Raw genomic sequence first — 12,500 nt, 5'->3', positions numbered from 1 at the left:
ATACTAATAAAACAATGACTGAACTGAGTCACATTTGCCTACTTCTAAATTAGTACCAATTAAAAACTACATAATGATTCACTCTGGAATATTTACTTAATTGTTCAGGTAAGGAACCTGTGAAATAAAATCCATGCTGTAAAGTAGCTCCCTGTGTAATAATCAAGTTGTAAAGGTCATAATTCTGTAACTTATAGCCACAAGTATAGTCAAGTTTCATATGAAAGTACGAGCTAAAGATGGAATTTTTATTTTACCCCCAATACAGACAGAGAGTGCCTGGGCTGAAGAATATGCAGAGAAGAAGAAAGGATCTCACAAACGCTCAGCATCCTGGGGCAGCACAGAGCAGCTGAAGGAGGTTAGACAGCTGCTATGTGGTGAATAATGGGCAGGAATGTTGCCTTGATCTAAAAGGTCTTGTGTGGTCACTCATTCTTGGAAGCTTTTGAGTTTGCAGAATGTGCAATGAACACAAACGGCTTCATGTCTTACTGATGTTCTTTTCAGGAAGGCCTATATATCTGTAGGCCTGTATATCGGAATAACATTCTACGTAAATGTTATCTGTAGTAAATGAATTAATGCACAGTGTTTTCATGCCAATTTGTAGTTGTGAGATGCAAAATGGCAGATCAATGCCTTCTACACGGTGACTGCATTATGTTAGAAAAACCCTTTCTATATACATATGTACAGTATGGACAAATGATGCCCGTCATTAACATACAGTTTATGGATGAACATTGCGAACAGAAATGACTGCAATTACAGAAACTATATAGTTTGTAAAATGTTCCACTTGCATAAAGGAAGTTTGAAACTTCTACTACATAGACAGTACTAATAAAGGCTTGGACCTTTCAGTGATTACTGTACTAAATTCTGAAATTGATATGTTCTCTCCAGTTAAATGTGCTTTTTATAGTAGACTTTTATAATTACCATTGGCATTTTGGCATGTTTATTTATTTTCTCCTTGCCTGAGTATAAAGGATAGACTTCACTTCAGACATGAACTGGTGGGAAATAAATATGGTTCTTTCCCCTTGGTAGCTCACTCTGGAGAGGTACACTTGCTTGTTTCCCTTAGAAAATTGTTAGATTAGCAATCTCCTGCATAGAATCAATAATGCCTTATCTGAAGTGGGCCACTGCTGGGAATACACTCTGCATTGTGGGATCAGTATCCCCTTACTGTGTACTGCATACTTCGTCAATGCATATTGGATCAGGAGTTTGGAGGACCTTCCGGTGGGGCCGATCCACTTATTCTCTGAACACATATTAAGCACATACTCGCTCTTATTTTCAAATGAGAACAATATTGGGCCATTACTGTAGGCACTAACGAGAGGCAGAAAAAAAGAGAAAAGCGTAGGAACACGCAATAGTGTAAAAGTTTACTGTAGATTGAAAAAGGTAAAACAGTAATGCCCTTACAAGATATCAGATCTTTATCACTTATATCACCAGAATCATATGGCTCCAATACTGATCCAACACGCTCTGTCTGCTCGTGAAGGCACGTCTGTATGAGTTGTTGCAGTGTGTAGGGGGGATGAGATCAGGTGATTCCACAGGAAAAAGGAGAACACCACTTTAGAAATATACTCTGAGCGTCCCTAGCATGGGTAAAAAGATCCTAATAAATACAAACAAACAGACAACATACATTAAAGAAAAAAAGATTACACACAAAATAAAACAAATGAAAAAATATACATTAATTGCAATAAAAAATACACCCTGCAGCAACACACAGTGGAGCATCTTGGATCAATATTGGTGCCAAATGATTCTGGTGATATAAGCGATAAAGATCTGATAGCTTGTAAGGGCATTACTGTTTGTTGTTTTGTAACCTTTAAAAAAAAAATTGTTTTTTTTAAATCTATAAACTATTGCGTTGTACTGCGCTCTTCTCTCTTTTTTCCCCCCTCTATCCAAAGGTAACGATCTACCTGAAATCATCTGCAGGATGTTAACACATGGAAGCAATCTTTGAGCCAGCAGGCTTTTGGAATTAATATCCTTTACTGACTTGATCACATAACTTTTTGGGACTACTGGTAGTTTAGTTTTTTTTCTATTTTGGACACTTTTTTTTTTTTTTGATACTTCCAAATTCACTTGCTGGGTATAATTGAGGTTGTTGATACAGTATTTATATATGTAGTTGAGTGCACACAGTGCACTCAACATATTTAACAGAGGTTATTGATGTACTATATTTTAGTGTAATTGTATTTAATATTGAACTTCTTTATTTGCACTTTGGGGATATTCACTTAGCGCACTAAGATATATTTTCCATACTGTTAACGAACTGTATAGGGCAAGTTCCTTAACAGAAAACAATAAACAGTGACCGGCATCCTTAATACACGTAACTATACACTTAAACATATATACATGACTTAGTGAGGCCCTCTACCTGAACTTGGAGGAACCTGCTTCTAGAATGTTTGGTAAATCTATATATACCCTTCTATATCCCTATGGTGACATCATTGGTCACAAGACCTGCAATGGAATGGCAATACCTTCTGCACAGTTATCCTACATCACATGATATGGGGCAATACCAGGGTGACCCCACCAAGTTAGCACATTAAGGCAGTTGAAAAAAGGGGGGAACCCCCAAGCTGATGCTGCCAAATACTGCAATGTCCTGTATCATATGCTAATAAATGAAATGTCAGGAACCGGTGTGCATAAGAAATGAGCAATAAGTGTCCCGTGAATAATGGCCGATGGTGTGTATGTAGCCGGCGTAGCCACCACCTCACCTGTACTCCGCCGGGGTAGCCCTCAAGCCAACTCGATGGTACACTCCCCCGAATGAACGGGGCTCAGAGAGTTAATCCTACCTCACTCGGGCTGCGGGGACGGTCACCCGGTATACAAAAGACAAGCTGATGGTAGTAGAAACCTGTAAACAGAGCCTCCCGCCGTCTTACCGGGTGCCTTCCAATCCTCCCGCGATGTAACTGCCGAGAGTTGTGGAGGGGGTGGTGGCTGATGGGGAACCGGCAGGCGATCCACACCTCCACAATGGTCGTCTCCGTCAGCTGTTTTCTTCTCCTGGTGTACAGGTAAGTGGCTGGAGCGCCGACCACACTGGCTTGAAACCGGGTCCACTAGGCAGCTCTGGAGAAAATACTCAGAATGGAACAGCTGCTCTGCATCTGCATATACCGGATGAGCGTGCTGCTATACCGATGAGTAGTGCAAAGTAGATAGAGGTAGAAGGTAGAGCACTGCTAAAAAGGAGCAAAGGGCTGGGGCAAACAATAACTATTTATTGGGCATATTAGCCAAAAGGACAGACGCACAGATAAAAACTCTGACGCGTTTCCCGCCGATGAGGCGCTTTATCAAGCTCTTTGATAAAGCGCCTCCACGGCGGGAAACGCGTCAGTTTTAATCTGTGCGTCTGTCCTTTTGGCTAATATGCCCAATAAATAGTTATTGTTTGCCCCAGCCCTTTGCTCCTTTTTGGCAGTGCTCTACCTTCTACCTCTATCTACTTTGCACATTAAGGCAGTTAACTCCTTCCATTGTTTGTTAGTTCCGAGAGGGGACGTCTACATTTAAATCGGTAAAAATGATTATCATCATTTTTCCCTAGATTGCAAAATTACGTCAACAACTTCAGAGAAGTAAACACAGCAGCAGACACCATCGGGAAAAAGACAGGCAATCTCCATTCCATGGCAACCACGCTGCAATTAATCAATGCCAGGTAAGGTGCAGCACTGCCCTGTGAGCATTGTGAGAAATGTTACCATGGTAACCGAAATGATTTTCCATTATTTGACATAGCAGACTATACTCTGAATTCTTGCTTTGAACAAAACAATTTAGTAGCATTGGATTTATTGACTACATGAGGTCTAGTTTTTGGTTTAATGATGTAGACTCTTTAAACCACTGAAGTTTTGTATGTGTAACATCTCCCTGAGCACCATATAGAGTTCGATTTGTACATACTATATTGTGTTTAACTTTTTGTTAATTTTTTTTAAACCTGTTAACACCAAGATTGCTTGGCAATAGTAATATTTTATCATGCTAAAGGTGGTGTTCCATTATGTTAAAAGGTGCAATCCATGTTATCTGACCTAGAAACATTTTGTAAATAATTTGACCATCTAATTTATCTTAAAGATTTGGTTGCTTTTGTTACTTTGGAAATTAAGCATGATTTTTTTCCCCCCTGGTTCTCTAAATGTGTAAGTGTTTGTCAATGATACTCGTTCTCTACCCTTGTCCCACTGCCCTTATCAGAAAGTAAATAAATATATGAGAAAGGTAGAGAAATAGGGTGCTATGCTTGTGCAAACTTTTGTTGAATACAGACATCCTACAAAAGGGAATTGCCAGAAGACCTCAAACTCTTAAAGTTTCAGCTCACCATGTTTAGAAAGGAACGCTAAACAAATATTGAACAATACTTGTCTGATTTGATTAAAAGGTGTCAATCACTCAGATTTAGCCACTTAAACATGTCATTACCAGTAATACACTATGGCCGTTCCAGTCACTGCCCCTTTAAAACCATGTTATATATATATAAAAAAATTTTTCTATAGAAATGATCTAGTATTGTGTTGCTTGTTGAAAGAAGCATACTTTTGTTGTTGTGCTTAATTACCCTAAGGCCATTTTGGATTTGTATTTGTTTTCCATGTAACCTTGGTTTTATGAAATATCAATTTTTTTTAATAACGCTTCCCCCAAGTCCCATTAAATTTCATTTAATACAGCTCAACCCCGTTATAACGCGATCCGTTACAACGCGAATCCGCTTATAACGCGATGCAAGTGTGGCTCCCAATTTTCTTAATTATGAATACTTTACAACACAATTGGTATTGGTATCTTAAATACTTTATTGTACAATGCATACAATTGTACATTATTTCTAACGCGATCCGCTTATAACGCAATGTGATTCTTTGAACCCCAAGCACAGCGTTATAAGGGGGTTGAGCTGCACTATGTTGCAGGATTAGGCACATTTTCATTGGTGGTTAAAGAGCACTTTATTTCTATAAAGAAAAAAGTCAACTGTATAATTGGAAATTGAGTTGTTGTGAGCTCTTTCTTTGCTACTCGGCTTTAATAATTGGTATATATTTACAATAAATCATGTTTCAACATACAGAATGAGTTGTTGTGGTACACCCATACCTATCATCATGAAGTTACCAAGTTCTAAATAAGGAACCATTTTAACTAGATGTGCTCATGAGGAAATTGGCTCGTGTTACTTTGTAGAAAGACCACATGAAAATTCTCTCTGAATATAGTGGTGTATTTTCTTTAAGCAATGTTGAAATGTTTTTGTTTAATTTGATACTCTAGTGGCTCAGTGCAATTAAACTGAAGAGACCATAAACAATTGTTATTTTGGGTCCCAATGAAAACAGAACTAAAGCTACAAACTTCATGGACCTTGAGTGGAATATAGATGTCAATATTAAGTATTTTGGTGCCAGAGAACATGCTCTTGCCAGCTCTTCTTAGCACTGTCCATAAACTAAAACCATATTATAATTTCTGTAAATCCTTTATTCTAATCTTTGTTTCCATGGATTAGATCAAGACTGTGATGACTTCTTAGAATTCCACATTTTTGCTTGACAACCTGTTTTAATTTAGCCCAACTTTCTGAGCTCATACTTTGCATATTTTTGCTAAATGTATGTTGAGCAGCAGGTAGACTTTCCCTAGTTTGATCACGTTTTTAAGGAATGAAAGAAAAGAGTAGAAAAAAAAATGGACTGTTGCATATTTTTACATTATCCAGTAATGAATAGCCACCTAATCTTTCAGTTGTGAACATGCTTAATAGCAGTGGTAACGTCACAGCTTGTCCATGAAAAAATGGTATATACAGCACTGCATACTCTGCAATGCTATATAGGACAAAAATGTAATAATTGTGTGAATGTACAAGGCACAGTTATAAGAATACATGTTACATTAAATGAACAGGGCTATTATACATTCTATTACGTTATCTGCATCATTAACAGCAACTTTAGTTTTAGCGTGTAAAATCAATTGGAAAAAATGTAGCAGCCACAAATGTACACAGCTTTGTAGAGATATAGATTTGAAAAGAAAAAAAAAAAAGATGTCAGCCTTCTACAAAAAAGATTTAAGATGAGTGCTTTTCTACTTGTCCACCAAAAGATCTATTTCTATTTTGAAGTATCTGTGGCCAGTCTTTATGACAATTTTGTTTTTGGATATATGCAGATATGTTGACACCTAAACAATTTCTTGAGGTTACCCCTTGCAGATGTGTGGCCTCACGATATCTTAAGCCCTTTCTGCTTTGCATTGCATTGAAAGTCTTCATTCCCTGCAGGGTGCCACATACACAAGTGCTTACTGCAGGCTACCAGCTGCCACCAGTACAAAGCTCAAGCTGTATCTGGGATGCTTTTCAGTAGCCAGTTACTGGCTGCGACAAAATTGAAAGCACTCCCACATCTAAGTTAAAAATGCCTGCTTCAGTTCAGTGCTTTCTGCATTTGTAAAAATGTCATATTTGAATGTCTCTTACGGCCCCTAAAGAAAAGGGACGAGACGCAAGATGTACCATGTGCTTAATTATAGGAGAAGCTGTTATTGCCAAGTTTCTTGCAAGCAAGTAGAATGACTAGTTACTTTACAAGTTTCCCATAAACATTTTTCCTTGAACATAAGTTAGATAGCGCTCTCCATATATCATAAATCGATCTTCCTTTTCAATCATTTTGCATTTGCCAAAATAAATTGGTAATCCTATGTGTTGTTTAACCCATCCTTTATTTAAGATTTTTGTTAATATTTCTCATCTTTCTCTTAACCAATTTTTGATTGGATGTGTGTAGGGAGAAGAGTCTGAAACAATCCATATCACCAGTGATACATTGATTCTTTAAACATCTTATTTTTAACATGACATCTGCAAATAGTGGAGGAAGTTTACAACCATTTTCATGTGTACAATGTGCAAGCATACGCACTAGGTTTTCTACATCTTCAAATAGTTCTATTTTCAATTTCTGTTAGACATCAACAATTATACTACTGAAGATGCATTTTACTTGAGCATAATTTGTTCTCCAAGGAATAATCTGATTTGTAGCTTAATTGGTTTATCTTGGACTAATTAAAGCTTATTGTGAACGTGTGACAGGTAGTTATAAAAGTGTTAGCTCTGTTTAGGAGAGGTAGTAAACGTGAAAAAAAGTGGTTAAAGATGCTATCTCAATATCTTGCTGCTATAAATTGGAACACATTTCATTGTGATGGTGAGGGTGTAACCAGGCTCACTAATAAAGGTTAAGCCCACTTGGTTGCCCCTGAACTGTGTTTTGGGGTCCTAGAGTGTTAGCTCTTGGACCCGTGTATTGGCATGTGTTGCCTTGCAGTGTGTAAGGGATACATGTTAGAGTGTAAGCTAACCTGCTTCCTTTACACTATCTCAATACACCAAAAGGTTGTAACATATTTTAACAGAAGCATGTATAAAAGTATATTTTATTAAGCAGCAGTGTTAAATATGTTTTACTTTATACATGAAACATAAGGCAGGGTCTTTTCATCTCGGGATCAAAGGAGAACAACTGGCCACCCCAGGTTTTGGTGCCAGGTTGTCTCCTGGAAGTCCCATAGATCAAAGTAACACTTTTGCCATAGGTGTGAGCAGTCAGATGGGCAGGATAGCAAAGTTAAGTTCTAGCATCCTGGGATGAAGGCAAGCTATCCTGGCCAGTTGTCACCTGCCCCAGGCATTGAGCCTGCGGGGGCTTAGAATTATAAGTGAGCAAGATGGCGATAGGTGAGCCATAGGTGCCAGCTTTCACAAACCTGGCAGTGTGTGTAATTGGTCAGCGATGAAATTCCCACGCCGGGGGTTGGTGGACAAGCTCTGGGACTGCCTGTCCCAAAGTGTATAAGACAGCTAGTCACCATCTCAGAGGTGTGATTCAATGTGTCTTCCAAGAATTTCAAGCTCTGAGTAAATCATCTAAGATTCTCAGAGGCTGTGTCCAGTTAAAAGTCTCCAGCAAGAAAAGCTGCCTGGATTATTTTGCTGTTTGTTTTGCAACGGTTACTAGGGTAAGTGTGGCCCCTACAACTAGGAAAGGTAGTTTTGTGTTAACCCAGATTTTCAAAGCATGTGTATTTTTAGTGTCAATTGTGTTACATGGTGTATTTGTCTTCCTGAAATAAATTACACTTTATTTTACCTCCTTGTTTTGCTCAGTCATATGATCCTGGTATAAATGTGTTGATAAACCTGGTCTCCTGTGACAATCATATTTCTAAATCTGGAGTAATATCACTTTTGAAAGTTGTTGAGCATTACCTTTTATTAAGGGATACAGGAGTGTAAAGGTAATTGCAAAGTATGTTTAGGGTTTGATTAGTAGAAAAATGGAAAAGGGCAGCGCACTGCCAGAAAAACAGGAGTAGGCTCACAATAAAGTAAATCCTTTATTCTTGAGATGGATCCAACATTGCCCCTAGAGAGTTCAAAAAGTCACCACGCGTTTCGGGCCTGTTCTAATGTCATGGGGATTCACACTTTTTTTTTTTTTTAAGGAGGAAATCTTGAAATGTTTTCCAATTTGTAGATTCAATACATAGCTTTCATAGCAACAGTTTAAAGCTTAAAGTTTAATTACAACACCTCTTCACAGGCCCCAATCTCAAAGAATGTGCTTGCTCCCATGACTATTCCCATCACCAAGTCATCTGGGTCACGATTTCGCAACAGTGTGGAGGGATTGAACCAGGAGATTGAGATTATCATTAAAGAAACAGGAGAGAAGGAAGAGCAACTCCTGGTAAGTGCAGACTTCTCTTACTCCCTTTGATCTGGTGCTATATCCCGGTCGAGGGGGTAATTGAGCGATTAGCGGAGGAGGGGTTTTTAGAGGGGGGGGGGGGAGAGAGAGAGAGATGAAGACAAATTATGTTGTCTAAAGGACTGTGTAAGAGGAGGCCGAAACATTTGTGAATAAACCTTCACGTACACTGGAGTGACGATTATATACTTTGTCAACTTGATTTTATTACACAAACTATAAAATACTATTCAGAGTTTCAGGTTTTTGAAGTATTCTTTGACAACTTGCTTATGATGTGTAACCCTTCACATTTCTCTTTATATAGAAGTTTGCCTCAGGATACCATACGCCATCCCAGAATGAGTAGCCCCTTTTCCTTTTTGTTTCAATATTTCCCTGTATTCCCTCTAGATTGTAAACTCTCAGGAGCAGGACCCTCCATTACCTCTCTGATGGCACTTGTTTATTCTTATTTGTATGTCATTCTGTTTACAGTGGTGAGAAATTACACATTTCAGACCTAAAATTTTTATCAGATCTTAATCAAAGTCCTAATAGATTAAGATGATACTTTTTTCAACATTTATTTATCCACAAATGATTCAACATTCAACATCCATGTGTGGAAAAGTATGTGAAACTTTAGATTAAGTGCCTGGTGGCACCCCCTTGAGCAGCAATGACTTCAGCTAAGCGTTTTCTGTAACTACTAGTCAGTCTCTCACATCGGTTTTGAGGAATTTTGGGCCATTACTGCTTACAGAAATGCTTCAACTCAGTGAAATTTGAGTGCTTCCTTACATTGACAGCTCACTTCAGGTCCTGCCACACACCATTTTGATGGGGTTTAGGTCTGGACTTTGACTAGGCCATTTTAACACGCAGAATTTCCTAATTGTTAATTTCTTGCTGCATGGACCCGCTTCCGCTGCAGCTCACGGACGGATGGCCTGACATTCTCCTCTAGAATCTTCTGATACAAGGCAGAATTCATGGTTGTGTCAATGATAGCAAGCACTCCAGGTCCTGCGGCAACAAAGCAGCCCCAAACCACACTCCCACCACCATGCTTGACGGTTAGGATTTTTTTGTTCGAACGCAGTGTTAGAACTTTTTGGCCTCAATGAGGCGAAAATCAATCTTTGACTCGTCAGTCCAGAGAACATTGTTCCAGAAGTCTTCTGGATCATCTTTGTGCTCCTTGGTGAACTTCAGACAGGCAGCCACGTTCTTTTTATAGAGAAGTGGTTTCTTCTTGGCTATCCTTCCATGAACACCATTCTTGTTCAGTCTTTTTCTGATAGTTGAGTCCTTGGATGTTACTCAGGGGTTCTTTGTGACTTCCTAGATGATTTGCTAGTTTTTTTCTTGGAGGGATTTTGGTTGGACAACCGCTCCTGGGTAGAGTAACCGGTCTTGAACTTAGTCTACAAATGGACAATCTGTCTGACAGTGGATTGGTGAAGCCCCATATACTTAAATTGTTTTGTAACCCTTTCTAGACTGATTAGCATTAATCACTGGTTTTTGAGGTCCCCAGCGATTTTTTTTTTTTTTTTTTTTTTTTTTTTTGATCATGACATGGCGTGTTTCCACACACATGTATGGCGAAGACCAAACTTGCAAAGTTTCTGATCTTTACATAGGGTGGGGCCTCCCAAACTCACCCCTGAAGTTATACTTATTTAATCATCTGATTCTAATTATCCCCTTTATTTTAACAAATAAAATGGGGGTTTCGCTTAGTTTTGCACATACCCTGACTCTTAATTACTCGTCTAATTCATACATCATTTTGTTTCAAGACATGGAATTGGTTAATATAAACCCTATTGAATATTTAAGAAAAGACTGGTTTTGATTCAAGAAGGATATCATGGAAATATTATGGAATTTCCTGGATTTATCATTAGGGTTCACAAATGTTTTCTCGCCACTGTATGTAGTTGTCATGCTGTATGTGCACTGTACCGCGTTGTGGAATAGGTTAGCGTTTTGCAAATAAACTATGATTAAAATAATATACAACACCTGAAGTATTCGAATGCCCAAAGCTTTGCATTGGTAATCTGTGGTCTGCCTACACTCTCTAGTAATAACCAATCAACATGGAATGCTTTCTCTGCTCAAGTACCTTTAAAAAACAAAAAATATTTATTATTATTTCTTATTGCAATCAACAGCTTTCAAAATATTGTGGCATAGAGGAAGGTTTATATATTTTATTTTTCCCAGAAGATCTTTTTTGCAGAAGGGTAATCCAAAAAAAAAAAATACTCCAATGAAGCATTTTCAGTTGCTCAGATCGGATCCTATACAGAACAAAATACACGTGTATACTGTATGTGTATAGCAAGCGGTAATACTGAAGTACAACTTATCACTTCCATCTGTGTGCTTTTATGTAAGAGAATAAAACCTAATATACAGCTCTTACTCAGGTCTGCGATGTTAAGTGTTTGGTGTGTCCACAACAGTAATAAATAGGGGGACCAGCCCCCTTATATACACATAACACTACCTGTTATTTTAATTGCAGTATGTTAATTTTCAGTCTGGGTTCTGGAATATGAGCTCTTTATTTCCCATGCATCTTTACTCATTTTAGTAAATATAGGTACTCCATTTGTCACCAAAGTATTTGTGTGTTAGAAAAAACTGCAGGTTTTAAATACATGTTTATTTTTTTTTTATATATATATATATACCTGTTTTTAATAGCCTCAAGATATCCCAGACGGACACCGTGCTCCCCCACCACTGACACTACTGCGCAGCATAGATACTCAAACACCTGGAGGAGCAGACCGTGGAAGCACTAACAGCAGCCGCTCTCGGTCCGTGTCACCTGTCGCCTTCCTTATAATCTCAAATGATTGCAGTGAGGGGAGTCCTCGCTTGGTTGACGACACTCTCTTGGATCCACGAGATAAAGGTACCATGTCTGTAGGATTTTAGATATTTGTACAGTATGTAGTAGCACATTTAACGGAAAGACGACTGTTTCCTTTGTGGCTGCGTTGAAGAACAAGTCTAAATAATTGTTCTGCATCTAGCCTAAACACAGCCACGGTATGAATAATTGTTAGATGAGCATAAAGTTGTTGCAAGTCTCTGTAGTAACAAAATAAATGATGCTGTCTTATTTTTAAAAATTAGATAAACAATTTGGCTTTAACATAACACTTATTCTTACTCCTGTATTTTTAAAATATCATAATTCTAATTTATTTTTTTCAATTTGAGTTGGAATTAAAGGGTTATGTTCAATTCCCATCCATGGCAATCAACATTAGTTCAGAATTTGCTTGGAAGGTATTGCAGAGGTTACACAGGGCAGTTCTGTTTGCGTTGATTTAAAAAAAAAAAAATATTATTATGATTGACACATGCCTGCAGATGAAATAAAGGCAACACGCAACACTTGTTTAATCCTCCACTGTTAAGGAATTCAAAACAATGTCTGTTCCTAAGGAACTATGCAGCCTGTTTCAAATATCTTCTTAGAATGGGTAAATTGTTATTGCAAACAGAGCAATTCAAATGGTAAATTCCTTTGTACTCGCTTGGATAGTCTTTCGTCCAACTACGAGGTATAAAGCAATTGTAGTTCTGGAGACATAGAGGAATGTTTACCAA

At 38.1% G+C, this 12,500-nt stretch overlaps 1 protein-coding gene across 2 annotated transcripts in view; it reads left to right on the top strand.

The window, feature by feature from the left end:
* FAM117B (family with sequence similarity 117 member B) overlaps positions 1–12,500 on the top strand; it is a 59,095-nt gene that overhangs the window by 34,504 nt on the left and 12,091 nt on the right. Inside the window, exons 3-6 of one of the 2 annotated variants that reach the window (XM_075608595.1) lie at positions 269–361; positions 3,635–3,748; positions 8,712–8,858; positions 11,583–11,796. In XM_075608595.1, coding sequence (XP_075464710.1) covers positions 269–361; positions 3,635–3,748; positions 8,712–8,858; positions 11,583–11,796 — 568 coding nt within the window. The remainder of the gene's footprint in view (positions 1–268; positions 362–3,634; positions 3,749–8,711; positions 8,859–11,582; positions 11,797–12,500) is intronic. The other variant, XM_075608596.1, reaches the window with a different exon arrangement.

This window comes from Ascaphus truei, chromosome 7, assembly GCF_040206685.1.
Source record: "Ascaphus truei isolate aAscTru1 chromosome 7, aAscTru1.hap1, whole genome shotgun sequence".
NCBI classification, from domain to species: domain Eukaryota; kingdom Metazoa; phylum Chordata; class Amphibia; order Anura; family Ascaphidae; genus Ascaphus; species Ascaphus truei.
Note: the sequence above shows the minus strand (reverse complement) of the source record. Positions and strands in the feature narration are given on the sequence as shown.